Consider the following 16,027-nt stretch of genomic DNA (forward strand, 5'->3'; position numbering starts at 1 on the left):
AGCTTCAGCACTAGGAGGAAGTGGTTCTTGATCTTTCCCTATTTTATCCTCCAAATTTTTGTTCTCCATTATTTTTCTGGAGTTATATAACACAATATGCGGCACAGGACAGCGTATCCCTACACCACACAGGGCAAACCCTGTAAAAATTATTTGGATTAAATATGAATAACCCCTTTAAATGGAGTAAATAATATACAGCACAGGATAGTATCACTAGATTTATACAGCAATACCACTGGACTGGATTTATACGGCAGTATCACTGGACTTACACGCCAGTACCACTGGAATTATACGGCAATACCACTGGATTTATGCGGCAGTACCACTGGACTAGATTTATACGGCAGTATCATTGGATTTATACGCCAGTACCACTGGAATTATACGGCAGTATCACTAGAATTATACGGCAGTATCACTGTAATTATACGGCAGTACTACTGGACTGATACGGCAGTATCACTGTAATTATACGGCAGTACCACTGGAATTATACGGCAGCATCACTGTACTTATACGGCAGTACCACTGGACTTATACAGCAGTACCAATGGATTTATATGGCAGTACCACTGGACTGGATTTATACAGCAGTATCACTGGATTTATACGCCAGTACCACTGTAATTATACGGCAGCATCACTGGAATTATACAGCAGTACCAATGGATTTATACGGCAGCATCACTGGAATTATACAGCAGTACCAATGGATTTATACGGCAGTACCACTGGATTTATACGGCAGCATCACTGGAATTATATAGCAGTATCACTGGAATTATACGGCGGTATCACTGGAATTATACGGCGGTATCACTGGAATTATACAGCAGTACCACTGGACATATACGGCAGTACCACTGGACTTATACGGCAGCACAGGGACACCACCACTGGACTGATGCAGGACAACACAGCACCACTGCACTGGACTTATACAGCTACACTGGACATATGGCAGCAGAGGACACCACCACTGTGACTGGACAGATGCAGCATAAGACACTACACTAGACTGAACAGCACAAGACAGCACTGGAATTGCCACCCCACTTTCCCTCCATCACAGACACTGAGGACGGAGACACGTCCTCTCGCTACACTCTCCAATTCCTGAGTGAAAATAGCAGTGACGCATGGCTCCTTATATGGAATCCAAAACCCGCGAGAATCTGACAGTGGGATGATGACATTTTGCCTTGTCCTGGTTTCCGAGTCAGGCAGGAAAACCTGAGCCGGGCTCAGATCTGGCCTCGGGTAGTGAAGTCCGGTAGGTTTCAGTTCTCAGGGAACCGAACCCGCTCATCTCTAGTTTATTCAGATGTATATTGAAGCATTAAGGTAAATGAAGCTGCTAAGGAGAGTGCAGGGTCCTCTGTATATATATATATATATATATATATATATATATACAATTATATATACATATATATATAAATTATTTGGGTTTCATTTGCATTTGGATGTACATCAGTTTTATGTCCCCTTCCTCACCCTTGTCATAGGTCTTATTTTCACAATCTCCCTGAAATGCTTTAGCAGAAGTAGGCAACTTGTATGGTTTAAAGCAGTGTTTTTCAACCACTGTGCCGTGGCACACTAGTGTGCCCTGAGCAGTCTCCAGGTGTGCCGCCATAGAAGCAGAGCCAGGCCCGTCAGTGTTTTACCGCTACTGAGGCCCTGGAACGATCAATACTGGTGGGTTTAGTCAGGGCCGGCTCTACCATTAGGCAGCTTTAGGCGGCTGCCTAGGGGGGCCGGCTCGTGGAGGGCGCAATTAAATTAATCTAGCAAAACACTGAAGGATGACTTTGTGTGTGGCCTCCTCCTTACACTGTGCTGGCTGCTGCTGCGGGTCTAATTATATGCAGCTGGGGGTCAGTAATTAACTTACAGATGGGGGGGATGGAACACAATAAGGAGCATACAAATATATGTATATAATACTGTATGTATGTACTGTATACACATACAATTAAATATTCTACCTACCCCATATACAGATGCAGTGTATACAAGATAGATAGAGAATTATCCCAGCACTCAGCAAAAAAAATGTAAATTGGCCTCAGTGTCCTATACAATTGCCAACATGCCAGCTACCATGTATACATAGGCAGAAAGAACGGTCATCATTCAAGGATTTGAAACTTTTTCACTTTAAAAGTCCATGAGTGTGGTTTCTTCTTTCTGTATATGTATAATAATGCAATATACCCTAGTCCACCTAGTGGCCACTTGCATCTCCCCTCCGAAATGTTAGGGGGCGCAAGGCTGTGGAGATTTGCCTAGGGTGCATAGAGACCTTGCACCGGCCCTTGGTTTAGTGGTTGCAGAGCCAGTTCTAATTTTGGGCCCGGGCAGTGTTGGGCTCTTCTGGCTTTCTCAGATGGGGCTCAGGCGTTACCTATGGAGAAACTGCAACATGACATCCTAGGACACGCAACTGCACCATGCATCACCATTATATTTGAATGTGCCATGGCAATATTTAAATCTTGTTCAGTGTGCCGCGAGTTGTAAAAGGTTGAAAATCTCTGGTTTAAAGGGATGTAACTCAACAAGTAGTGGATAATTTAAAACAAGTTTAATCTCAGATAAGATTATACTATAGTGGTTAAGATCAATGTAATCACAGAATGAAAAGGCATACAATAAAAACAATACAAGTGTGGAAAAAGAGCAATTGCATTTAATAATGACATTAAGAGAAACAATCGATCATGACAATGGGGGTAATTCTGAGTTGATCGCAGCAGGAATTTTGTTAGCAGTTGGGCAAAACCATGGGGGTAATTCCAAGTTGATCGCAGCAGGAATTTAGTTAGCAATTGGGCAAAACCATGTGCACTGCAGGGGAGGCAGATTTAACATGTGCAGAGAGAGTTAGATATGTGTGGGTTATTTTATTTCTGTGCAGGGTAAATACTGGCTGCTTTATTTTTACACTGTAAATTAGATTGCAGATTGAACACACCCCACCTAAATCTAACTCTCTCTGCACATGTTAAATCTGCCTCCCCTGCAGTGCACATGGTTTTGCCCAATTGCTAACTAAATTCCTGCTGCGATCAACTTGGAATTACCCCCCATATGCACTGCAGGAGAGGCAGATATAACATGTGCAGAAAGAGTTAGATTTGGGTGGGTTATTTTGTTTCTGTGCAGGGTAAATACTGGCTGCTTTATTTTTACACTGCAAATTAGATTGCAGATTGAACTCACCACACCCAAATCTAACTCTCTCTGCACATGTTAAATCTGCCTCCCCTGCAGTGCACATGGGGGGTAATTCCAAGTGGATCGCAGCAGGAAATTTTTTAGCAGTTGGGCAAAACCATGTGCACTGCAGGGGGAGCAGATATAACATGTGCAGAAAGAGTTAGATTTGGGTGGGTTATTTTGTTTCTGTGCAGGGTAAATACTGGCTGCTTTATTTTTACACTGCAATTTAGATTGCAGATTGAACTCACCACACCCAAATCTAACTCTCTCTGCACATGTTATATCTGCCTCCCCTGCAGCGCACATGGGGGGTAATTCCAAGTTGATCGCAGCAGGATTTTTGTTAGCAATTGGGCAAAACCATGTGCACTGCAGGGGATGCAGATATAACATGTGCAGAGAGAGTAAGATTTGGGTGGGGTGTGTTCAATCTGCAATCTAATTTGCAGTGTAAAAATAAAGCAGCCAGTATTTACCCTGCACAGAAATAAAATAACCCACCCAAATCTAACTCTTTCTGCACATGTTATATCTGCCTCCCCTGCAGTGCACATGGTTTTGCCCAATTGCTATCAAAAATCCTGCTGCGATCAACTTGGAATTACCCCCATGGTTTTGCCCAACTGCTAAAAAATTTCCTGCTGCGATCAACTTGGAATTACCCCCATGGTTTTGCCCAACTGCTAACAAAATTCCTGCTGCGATCAACTTGGAATTGCCCCCAATATCTGATAGCAGATACACAGAAACATAGAACCAGCAGTCTCAGTTCCTAAAGAAATGATTTAAGTTACAAGTTTTGCTGGTTATTCAATGTTCTTCATTTGCTGGCATGCTTTAAATTGACATTACTGCACTACAGAAAAAAATTATATGTTTCTGAATGTACTTCCCAGAGCTTCTCTATCCCCTTTGTAATGTTTATTGGGATAATACAACTGGATTATCATATAAGAAAGCCATGTAAATTTAAGTAGTTTAATTTTTTTGTTTTGTTTGCTGTGATTATTTACGGCGTGACTCTGACTGTTGTACAATGTTTATGTGCTATAGCTACAGCTGTGAATGTAAATATTATCTTAGGGCTGTGTTCTGCATATAGTATAACTTATAACTGTCATACAGAAACACAGAAATATAAACATGCATACATTTAACTAGTGTTGGAATACTAAATAGGCAGAGTAGGCACCGGCCTATGTTCTCCGCGCCTTTTAGGGGCCCCACGACAACAGATCAAAACAATCTTGAGTTGATCTTGAAAGAAAATTCCAATCAAGCTTTCTTATATTGGTGGTCATTCCGAGTTGTTCGCTCGTTGACGATTTTCACTATGCTGCGATTTGCTGCTAAATGCGCATGCGCATGGTACGCAGAGCGCATGCGCTAAGTTATTTAACACAAAACTTAGTAGATTTGCTGGTGTTTGTGCGACGCTTTTCAGTCGCACTGCTGATCGGTGAGTGATTGACAGGAAAGGGGCGTTTCTGGGTGGTAACTGAGCGTTTTCCGGGAGTGTGCTAAAAAACGCAGGCGTGTCAGGCAAAAACGCGGGAGTGTCTGGAGAAACGGGGGAGTGGCTGGCCAAACGCAGGGCGTGTTTGTGACGTCAAACCAGGAACTAAACGGACTGAGCTGATCGCAATCTAGGAGTAGGTCTGGAGCTACTCAGAAACTGCAAAGAATTATTTAGTAGCAATTCTGCTAATCTTTCATTCGCTATTCTGCTATACTAAGATACACTCCCAGAGGGCGGCGGCCTAGCGTTTGCAATGCTGCTAAAAGCAGCTAGCGAGCGAACAACTCGGAATGAGGGCCTTTGTTTCAAAAAGAGAATCAACTCAAAGAAACGAACACTTTACATGAAAGACTTTATATAGAAAATACCGTATTGATGTAATGTACCCATTAACAACTTAAAGTACATAAACCACAGACATCAGATTCACATTACAGTTTCCAGACTGAAAACTGCTGGATGGTAAAATTAAAAATGTGTTAGGAGATCATTTGCGAGGGGGGCCCAGAGATTTTGCCAACCAAGGGGCATCCACAGGGTTTAATTCTGTCACTGCATGTAACAGTCTCTTATCCAGAAACCTTATAACATGAAAGATGTAAAAACCAGAAAGCTAATCACTGATGCGTCCACTTACATCTAGCCTCCCTGCACGTTAAACAACCTTCTAGCCACGCCATAGCGTGGTGTGACTTGGTAGCACCGAGCATCTTTTCTTGCAACCTTTTTCATTAAAATGCATTATTCGCAAAATGATGCTAGTAGTACGCATAGCAGAGTTTGTGTGCAGCATGCAGAGGTGTCGCAAGAACTTTGTGGGTCCCATAGCAACATTTTGAAGTGGCCCCTGTCCCAATGCCTCTAGAAAGACACCTCTCTGCAGCAGTTGTTACTTATATGCCCCATAATAGTGCCCTTTTTTTGTTGCAGAAGTGCTTTAGTCAATGTTATGCCCATAGTAGCGCCCTAGTTTATTTTAGATACCACAGAAGTGCTCTATTTCACATTATGTCACGTTTTAGGGTTGCCAGTACACATTTTGTCACACAGTACCCCCAATTCACATTATGACATACAGTGTCCCCATAGAGTCACATTACAGTGCCCCAGTTCATATTATGTCACATTACAGTGGCCCCAGTTCATTTTATATAACATTATAATGTCCACCAGTTCATTTTATAACACATTATAATGAGCAGGTCCACGGGCATAACTAGATATATAGTAGGCCCCAAGGTAAAAGTTTGTAAAGGGTCCTAGAGAACACTGTAATGTAGCATTTTATATGCATATACAGACACTGTCACACAGAGAATATAGATATGCTGCATAACATTTTAATAAGCAGAGTTTGCTTATGCATCTTATTCACATAGTGATGTGAATAAGATGCATTTTCGGCAAATAAGACATCTAACGCTAACGGAGTTGCACAGAAACGGTTAGATCACTCATGCCAGGCATCTCCCACTGTGTGGTGTGTTAAGGCAAGATGTAAGAGAAGAACACATCTACATCACATCTTTGCTTGTTTAATGATAATGTCAAATACAGACATTATTATTAAAAGTTATTTCTACTGTTATGAGCAGCGCCTCTACACAATTAAATGAAGATGGAAACACCATCAGGAAAAGAGAAAGGTCATTTATCATGTAACTATTTATCAAAGTACAAATTCACCTCAGAAAGGTTCAGACGACCAAAAATTAACAATAAAGCAAAAACCACTGCAGAGTGTAAAGTATATCTATCATCTACATACAGGGACATCAGCGATGTTGTGGTCAGAACCAATAGTCAGCTAATCACTTCATTAGGAAACAGTAACATCACTGATACATGAGGCCTTGTTGATGTTGGTATAAAAAAGTTTTCATATGCTTATGGTAACCAGCAACTAAATATTCCAAGTACTGTAATTAAGGAAAGAGATTTTCAAATTTTTTAGATTTTCGCTACTAAAATGTTTTCATTGCTTCTTTTTATTTATTCTCCTTACATTTCGGGATTAACTAATGTGAGTTTTATGTAACATGGTAAGCCATTCATCTAGTTTAAACTCTGTTGTTTCTATAGAAACCAGTCGCTTTTTGACACTTTAACAATTGCAAAACTCTGGACAACCATATATATAAGAATGTTTTCACCTGCTACACTTTCCATAGATAATGATGACAATATGCACTAATTTGCTTGAAACAATAAAAAGGGGATAATAATTTTCATTTAATAATATGAAAAATATAACAATTGTTTTATGCATAGGGAATTTGGGATATGATAAAACTGCAAATTACCCTTTCATTTACATATATGACAACTTGTTTTTATTATTAGCTAGCTTGAAATCATAAAAGTCACTTACTTTAGGCTTTAATTGCTAAGGGTTGGTGATAACTAAGATTTACTTTAGCCACTTATTATAGTACAGGTAATAGCAAATTTTATTTTGCCCCAATTGCACAAGAGTTGCTTCTGATACTGGATGGAAGGGGCTGGTACTCATAGTGCAGTCCTGGCAGCCATCTGCACATACATGGACCCACTTTGCCAATGCAATTTACTGTAGGCCCAACTTGAGATTTCCACTTTAAATGAAAGAAAAAGTAATAGAAAAACCAAATCTATATAAAATATGTAAAAATATATATGTACATTATTTTCATATATTCAAAATGGGAAAAAATACTTTTCTAAATTTTTCCTCTGGCCACTACATGGTTCAGCCATTACCAGAGCGATCGGGTGATAGCTGGTGCCAGCAACATCCAGCAGTGGGTATCAACGACCAGGGTGCTTACATATATCAGAACTAGAAATGGGATCTCTCCTTTTAGTAAAGATAGACACGCTACTCTGTAAAATAAAGCAAACTATTATCCTGTATAATGTGTACAATGGAATTCTGTTCCCTCCCGATTTTGAAAGACATTTAAATCAAAGTCCTTGAACAATATGCTAGACAAAGGCTTAGAAGAGTATTGTGATTTCTTCTTTGCTTACCAGGTCCTGTGCGACTAAACAAATCGGATGGAACAAAACCGCTTAATGAGACTGTATTTATTAATTTGATATGCGACACCTGTATATCTAATTTGAAATGCGACACTGTATATCAGTGTGCGACTGAGTCTGCATCTATATACCAAGTGCTAAAATGCAGAGGCCACAGTTCTTTTTTTCAGCCAAGTTCTGTTGAGCTTCATCTGTAACTCTGGGCTTAATTTCAGACTTGTATGCTAACCCGATGGTTAGTGCACAGGTCCGATGGTGCACGATCAGTTCTGTGCATGTGCAGAATGGGCCCTGCATCTTCTGCACGCAGTACCCCCTAAGCCCCAGAATGACTGACAGTCAATGTGGGCATTTGGGGGTGGGGAAGGGGCTGAAACTCTCTCTATTCAACAAAGCAGAGGCGTGTTGCCTCTGTTTTGTGGGAGTGCCAAGGTCAGTGTCTGGTGACACAGATTTACTGACCTCGGCTGCAGGTCAGAGATGGCCATCCTGAGCAACCTGAGGGTTACTCAGATGACCGATGGTCAAGCAGAGTAATCCAATGGTGTATCGCACCAGCAGATCATGAAAGCAGTCAGGAGGCATCTATTTACACCAGCCCTTTGCACATACTGTATTTAAAACTAATTCCTGTGTGGTTAAAGTTGAAGCCCGGCATCTCTGGTACAACTGAGTGGTGTTTCGCTGTGTTTGCAGTGAGAATAAGATGCACATGTAAAGAAAAATTCACTATGCTATACAACCCACTGCAATTCACCTGTGCCGGATGTCTCAGGCTGCATGGCATATTGAGGCATTGGCAGTGCACAACGGAGCACTGATCACCACTGGTGAGTATGAGTGTAAAGGTTAGTAGGGGTCTCGGCGTGAAGGGGGATCATCACGACGGGGAGGGGGTGATGGCAGCAGTGGTATCGGCGACGTCGGGCGACGGCACATGCGCAGCACACACTAACAAGCTCTGTCCCTGCATGCAATTATTGATACAGCTGTGTAATGTAATCAATGATCGCATTGCGAATTTTGGGTCGGTATTATCACCTCACATATGCATCCCCAGATGCGGATGGTGATAAGTCGGCCCCTAAGGGCTCTATTTTGTAAAAAATAAAAGTCAGCATATGTCATTAACATACTGTGTAAGTACTGGGTCACGCATACACAGAACCTGTTTCAGGTTGTCACTGTGACGAGGGGATGGAGGAGCCAACTGGGTGCTGTACTCTTGGAGAAAGCAGGAATAGAACTGTCTCTTCCCTGCTTTCCTCCAGTGCCATACCCTCCAACTGTACCTTTTTGGCTGGTACAGTACTGTTTTTTTATTGTCTGTACCGGCCAAAAAGGGCTTTGTACCGATTTTTGACTCACTAAATCTCCATTGAAAGTATAGAGAAGGGGGCACCTGCCTCCTTTACCAGTGGCCATGCCCCTTTTCCTAATTTGAACCAGTTTTCGAGTATAAAATGTTGAAGGGTATGCAGTGCAGATACATTTACAGCAGAGATGACATTATATGGCCCAGATTTATCAAGCCTTGGAGAGTGATAAATTGCATGGTGATATAGTACCAACCAATCAGCTGATAACTGTCATATTTCAAACACAGCGGGTAACATGGCAGTTATGAGCTGATTGGCTGATACTTTATCACTGTGCTATTTACCACTCTCCAAGGCTTGATAAATCTGAGCTAGAGTTTTGAATAAAAGATTTCCATCTCTCCTCTATATAAATTGAATTCTCTTTGGAACCTGTTGGGACTAAAGTATTGTGCATGGTGAGACAAAAAGGCACTTTTCTGTTTTCTAAATATGCAGAAATGAAATCTACGGCTTTCTCCAACTGAGCCGTAGAAAAGCTGTTTGAGCCTTTGCTAAATAGTTCCCTAAAAAAAATGACTGACACGTTTTAACTTTTAAAGAAAAAGTCAACATTGATTTATGGCTAGTCATTTTTCTTGGTGCTTTCAAAATATAATAAACCGTATGTGAAACACAGCTCTTTCATGAACAAGGAACTGTATGTACCACAGAGTTGATCACAATTAAATTATGCAAATATATAAAATTGTTATTGATGTGGATACATATAAGGGTTGAATGGGTCACTAGCACACTATATAGGGAACAGTAGCCAATTATATCTCTATTATATCTCAGTCTTGCTATGACATCAATTTGCAATCTTGTACTTATTATGATGCTTAATTGTTCTCATGCATTACTCTGTGTCCATGTATTATTCTTGAATTGATATTACTTTTAACTGAATTCATGTATTATTGACAACATTCTTGTACATTTGACTGTGTGGCAATGCAAAATCTTTGGCGCCACATAAATAAATCATACTGATGATGAAGTGTGTTGTGCAAAAAAAAAAAGAAAAAAAAAAGAAAAGGAACGTCTTATCCAGCCTGAAAGGGACATCAATTAGGAGATGTTTTAATGCAGTGAGGTGGGCATTGTGTATTGCAGTGTAAGCAGTTCCTTTCATCACGAAGGGGCATACTCCAGAGACTACCCTTTGGCAGTAAGCTCAGAACAAGGTAAAATGTAGCTGTAAGGAGCAATACAGAATAAAGATGACAATGAGCTAATATTTAGCCATTATACTGCCAATTTAGCAGTAAGACATTTGTCTGTGGGAAGTGGGGAAGGAATGATCAGAAAAGGAGACAGATATTTCAGACATAATTGTTACAGGTGGATAGAGAGAATTCCCCGTGATAAAAGGAAGCTGAAATTGAAACATAGTAGTCTAAATGCCATGATTTGAACAAGCAGATGGCAGTGTCTCAGAGAACAATGGTATAAATAATTTACAGAAACACCGAAAAGAGGTTTAGACACTGATCAGTCTGGTTTATTCATTAGTATGTTGGAGGAAGAAACAGTATTGAAGAAAATGACTCAGGAGATAGAAGCAGGGTCAAAGCGAAAAGCTTCTGAGCCATGAGGCAAGACCTGAGCTGTCCCCACCCTGTCTATTTGCGTCCTATGGCCTTTATTTTCTCTAAAAAGTGCTAAACAGAATGGAAGTTGCACAATTACGTTATCAGTAACAGCAGGAACATGGAAAGAGGGTTAATTCGAATTTTATTGCAGATTTTTCTGACTTGTCTGCTCTTATCATGTCTTGCAACATTGGAAGAATGCAAACTGGGATGCAGGAGCCTGACTGGCACATTGGGGGTGTGACCGCATCAGTATATGTGTGGCCATGACCCTGGTGGGAATTGTTGCAAGGCAAACAGTGTAGGCATCTCCCACTGTTGTGTACAGTAGTAAAACACCTCCCAAAACTCCACAAATGGGGACATTAACCATGAGTTGTCCAGGATATGACTCCAAATCATCTAGCGAATAAACATAACTTGATTACCTGGATCCATGGCCACCGGTCATTTTCTGCTGAGGTCCAAGCATTTACAAGACCTTTTTTATTCAGTCTGCCAAAATAAGGGTACCACTTTTGTAATCCAAAAAGTGCCCTGTGAGTTGAAGATGCTGTTATCTGCTGGTTTGAGATGATCCCTCCTTCCATACCAAGAGGCCCGGAACATCCTGGAAGAAAGCAAAGAAAGCTAAAGAAGACATACTGTAAATCCTAATTGTAACATGTTTTATAGTGTATAATTTCTGTACATAAACCCTACCAATGTACATATAAACTCTTTACTCCGAAATTACCTAAGAGTATGCATGTAGGACCACTTCCTAATCCTAAATATGAAGGTCTGCAAAGCATGACTGGACATCAGGTTTTCTGTAAAACATGAATGCTTCCCCAAGCATATTTTGCCCTGACTTAGCCTGGCCTTATTACTTGAGTCCCAGCTACTCCTGATGGAAGTCAGGATTTTCTACACAGGATGGAGGACCTGTCCTACTACAGTATGTCATTAGGGATGGATAAGGTTTAATATAAAGTGTAACAATGAGCAGATGTAAAGGCTTAGGAAGCAGACACTCATAAAACCAATCTATCAGGGTTACTCTAAAGACACAAACATTGAATGAGGAAATGTAAGGGAATTAGTGGACACAACTTTCAAGAAAATCCACCCCTGATGATGCCCTACAATTAACTTTGGCAGGATAAAAAGGTGTATGGGTGGCACTAATGCCTTACTACTATTATTAAACTATCTTTTCAACATAAACACTTTATTGCACAATTCTGCTAATAAAGGATTTGTTCGTATCATCATGCTAATCCACATTATAGGGCAGACTCTACAGTCCTCCACACAAAAGGTTCTTAACACCAGTCCTCAAGTACCACCAACAGGTTATGTTTGTGGATATCTTTAATCATACACAAGTGAGTTACTCTTTTTTTGCCGGGCCAGTCATTATCCCACTTGCTTTCACAGATAAACATCCTCAAAACATGAGCTGTTGGCAAAACTTGAGGGTTGAGGTTGAAGACCACTGGTCTAGACTCTATAGGTACAAATGCTATAAAGGAAAAAACAGGATTTTGGTACTCACCGTTAAATCCTTTTCTCCTACTCCGTAGAGGATGCTGGGGACTCCAAAAGGACCATGGGGGGTATAGACGGGATCCGCAGGAGCTTGGGCACACTAAAAAGACTTAAAACTGGGTGTGAACTGGCTCCTCCCTCTATGCCCCTCCTCCAGACCTCAGTTATAGGAACTGTGCCCAGGAGAGACGGACAGTACAAGGAAAGATTTTTGTTTTAACTAAGGGCTACCAAACTACCAGCCCACACCATAAACATACCGTACAACCGGAATAACGCCAAACCAGATAACAGTATGCATAAAACTCCAGCAACCAGCTGCAACAAACCAATACACAACTCGTGTACAAACTAACTTAACCAGTAAGAAAACACACTGCAAGTAATAGTTCGCACTGGGACGGGCGCCCAGCATCCTCTACGGACTAGGAGAAAAGGATTTAACGGTGAGTACCAAAATCCTGTTTTCTCTTACGTCCTAGAGGATGTTGGGGATTCCAAAAGGACCATGGGGATTATACCAAAGCTCCAGAACGGGCGGGAGAGTGCGGACGACTCTGCAGCACCGACTGAGCAAACGCCAGGTCCTCATCGGCCAGGGTATCAAACTTATAGAACTTAGCAAAAGTGTTCGAACCCGACCAAGTAGCTGCTCGGCAAAGCTGTAGCGCCGAGACACCTCGGGCAGCCGCCCAAGATGAGCCCACTTTCCTGGTAGAATGGGCTTTAACCGATTTCGGCACCGGCAGTCCTACCGAAAAATGAGCCTGCTGGATCGTACTACAAATCCAGCGTGCAATAGTCTGTTTTGAAGCGGGATGACCAATCTTGTTGGCCGCATACAAAACAAACAACGCTTCAGTTTTCCTAGTAACAGCTGTCCTAGAAACATATACTTTTAACGCTCTTACAACAGCCAGAGATTTTGGAATCGCCACCTCTTCCGTAGCTACCGGAACCACAATAGGTTGGTTAATGTGAAATGAAGAAACCACCTTCGGTAGAAATTGTTGACGAGTCCTCAATTCCGCCCTATCCGAATGAAAAATCAAGTACGGGCTCTTATGCGATAAAGCTGCCAATTCCGACACTCGCCTGGCAGATGCCAACGCCAAAAGCATAACGACCTTCCAAGTGAGAAATTTCAACTCAACCTTACGCAAAGGTTCAAACCAGGAAGACATGAGAAACCGTAAGACGACATCGAGGTCCCATGGAGCTACAGGAGGTACAAACGGCGGATTGATATGCATCACACCCTTCACAAAGGTCTGAACCTCTGGGAGGGCAGCTAACTCTTTTTGAAAGAAAATAGACAAAGCCGATATTTGCACTTTGATGGAACCCAATTTCAGGCCTGCATCTACGCCCACCTGTAAAAAGTGGAGAAAACGACCCAAGTGAAAATCCTCTGCAGGAGCCTTTTTAAGCTCACACCAGGAAACATACTTCCTCCAGATACGGTGATAGTGTTTCGCCGTAACCTCTTTCCTAGCCTTAATGAGAGTTGGAATGACTTCCCTGGGAATACCCTTACGAGCTAAGATCTGGCGCTCAACCTCCATGCCGTCAAATGCAGCCGCGGTAAGTCTGGAAACATGCATGGACCCTGCAACAACAGATCCTCTCTTAGAGGAAGCGGCCAAGGATCTTCCACCAGCAAGTCCTGAAGATCCGGGTACCAGGCCCTTCTTGGCCAGTCTGGAACGACGAGAATCGCCTGAACCCTTGCTCGACGAATGATCCCCAGCACCTTTGGAATGAGAGGAAGTGGAGGGAACACATACACCGACTGGAAGACCCACGGAGACACCAGGGCGTCCACTGCAGTGGCTTGTGGGTCCCTTGACCTGGAACAATACCTCGGGAGCTTCTTGTTGAGGCGAGACGCCATCATGTCTATCAATGGAATTCCCCAGCGTCTTGTCACTTCTGCAAATACCTCTTGGTGCAGAGCCCACTCTCCCGGATGGAGGTCGTGTCTGCTGAGGAAATCCGCTTCCCAGTTGTCCACCCCCAGTAGGAAAACTGCTGACAGTGCGCTGACGTGTTGTTCCGCCCAGCGAAGGATCTTTGTGGCCTCCGCCATTGCCGCTCTGCTCCTCGTTCCGCCTTGCCGGTTTATATGGGCCACCGCTGTGATGTTGTCTGACTGTACCAGGACCGGTCGATCCTGAAGAAGACTTCTTGCTTGGAGCAGGCCGTTGTAAATGGCTCTTAACTCGAGAATATTTATGTGGAGACAGGCTTCCTGGAGCGACCATTTTCCCTGGAAATTTCTTCCTTGGGTGACTGCGCCCCAGCCTCAGAGACTTGCATCTGTCGTCAGAAGTATCCAATCCTGGATACCGAATCGGCGTCCCCCCAGGAGGTGATGAGCTTGTAGCCACCACAGGAGAGAAATTCTGGCTCTGGGAGATAGACTTATCTTCCGGTGAATGTGTAGATGAGATCCGGACCATTTGCTCAGCAAGTCCCACTGAAACACGCGGGCGTGAAATCTGCCAAATGGAATGGCTTCGTGCGCCGCAACAAACTTCCCCAGAACCCGAGTACAATAATGGATCGACACACTCATCGGCTTCAGAAGTTCTCTGACCATCGTCTGCAGTTCCCGAGCCTTTTCTTCTGGAAGGAATACCTTCTGTAACTCCGTGTCCAGAATCATGCCCAGAAAAGGAAGCCGAGTGGTCGGAATCAACTGGGATTTCGGCAAATTGAGCACCCAACCGTGCTGTCGCAGAACCGATAGTGACAACTCTACACTTCTCAGCAACCGTTCCTTGGACCTCGCCTTTATCAGGAGATCGTCCAAGTACGGGATAATTGAAACCCCTTGAGTGCGAAGAAGAACCATCATTTCTGCCATGACCTTGGTGAAAATCCTCGGAGCCGTGGAAAGCCCAAACGGCAACGTCTGAAATTGGTAATGAGAATCCTGTATCGCAAACCTGAGGAAAGCCTGATGTGGAGGATATATCGGCACATGTAAGTAGGCATCCTTTATGTCGACTGACGCCATAAAATCCCCCCCCTCCAGGCTGGCAATCACCGCTCGTAGGGATTCCATCTTGAACTTGAAGACTTTCAAGTATGGATTGAGGGATTTTAGATTTAGAATTGGTCTGACCGAACCGTCCGGTTTCGGTACCACAAAGAGGCTCGAGTAGAACCCCTCCCCCCGCTGGGACGGAGGGATGGGAAAAATGACCTTCTGTAGACACAATTTTTGAATCGCCGCCCGGACCACCTCCCTGTCCGGAAGAACCACTGGTAATGCCGAAATGAAGAACCGGTGAGGGGGCATCTCCTTAAACTCCAGTTTGTATCCTTGAGACACGATTCCTAACACCCAAGGATCCAGGTCTGATTGAATCCAGACCTGGCTGAATACCAGAAGACGGCCCCCCACCGGTCCGGACTCCCCCAGGGAAGCCCCAGCATCATGCGGTGGACTTGGTAGCAGCCGGGGAGGACTTCTGGTCCTGTGCGCCTGAGGCTGCAGGAAGTTTTCTTCCCCGTCCTCTACCCTTTGAGGCGAGGAAAGATGAACCTTTCCCACGCCTGTATTTGTTGTGACGAAAGGACTGCATTTGTTGATGTGGTGCCTTTTTCTGTTGTGTGGGAACATAAGGAAGAAAAGAGGACTTACCCGCATTCGCGGTCGAGACTAGGTCCGCCAGGCCGTCCCCATACAAGACAGTACCTTTAAAGGGTAGAGCTTCCATAGACCTCTTGGAGTCGGCATCAGCATTCCATTGATG

General features: G+C 43.1%; 1 protein-coding gene across 7 annotated transcripts in view; it reads right to left on the reverse strand.

Annotated features, from left to right (window-relative positions):
- EDIL3 (EGF like repeats and discoidin domains 3) overlaps nt 1-16,027 on the reverse strand; it is a 1,054,167-nt gene that overhangs the window by 385,038 nt on the left and 653,102 nt on the right. For all 7 annotated transcript variants that reach the window (XM_063963959.1, XM_063963960.1, XM_063963957.1 and 4 more), the window contains one exon: nt 11,159-11,340. In XM_063963959.1, coding sequence (XP_063820029.1) covers nt 11,159-11,340 — 182 coding nt within the window. The remainder of the gene's footprint in view (nt 1-11,158; nt 11,341-16,027) is intronic.

This window comes from Pseudophryne corroboree, chromosome 1 (genome assembly GCF_028390025.1).
Source record: "Pseudophryne corroboree isolate aPseCor3 chromosome 1, aPseCor3.hap2, whole genome shotgun sequence".
Classification (NCBI taxonomy): Eukaryota; Metazoa; Chordata; class Amphibia; order Anura; family Myobatrachidae; genus Pseudophryne; species Pseudophryne corroboree.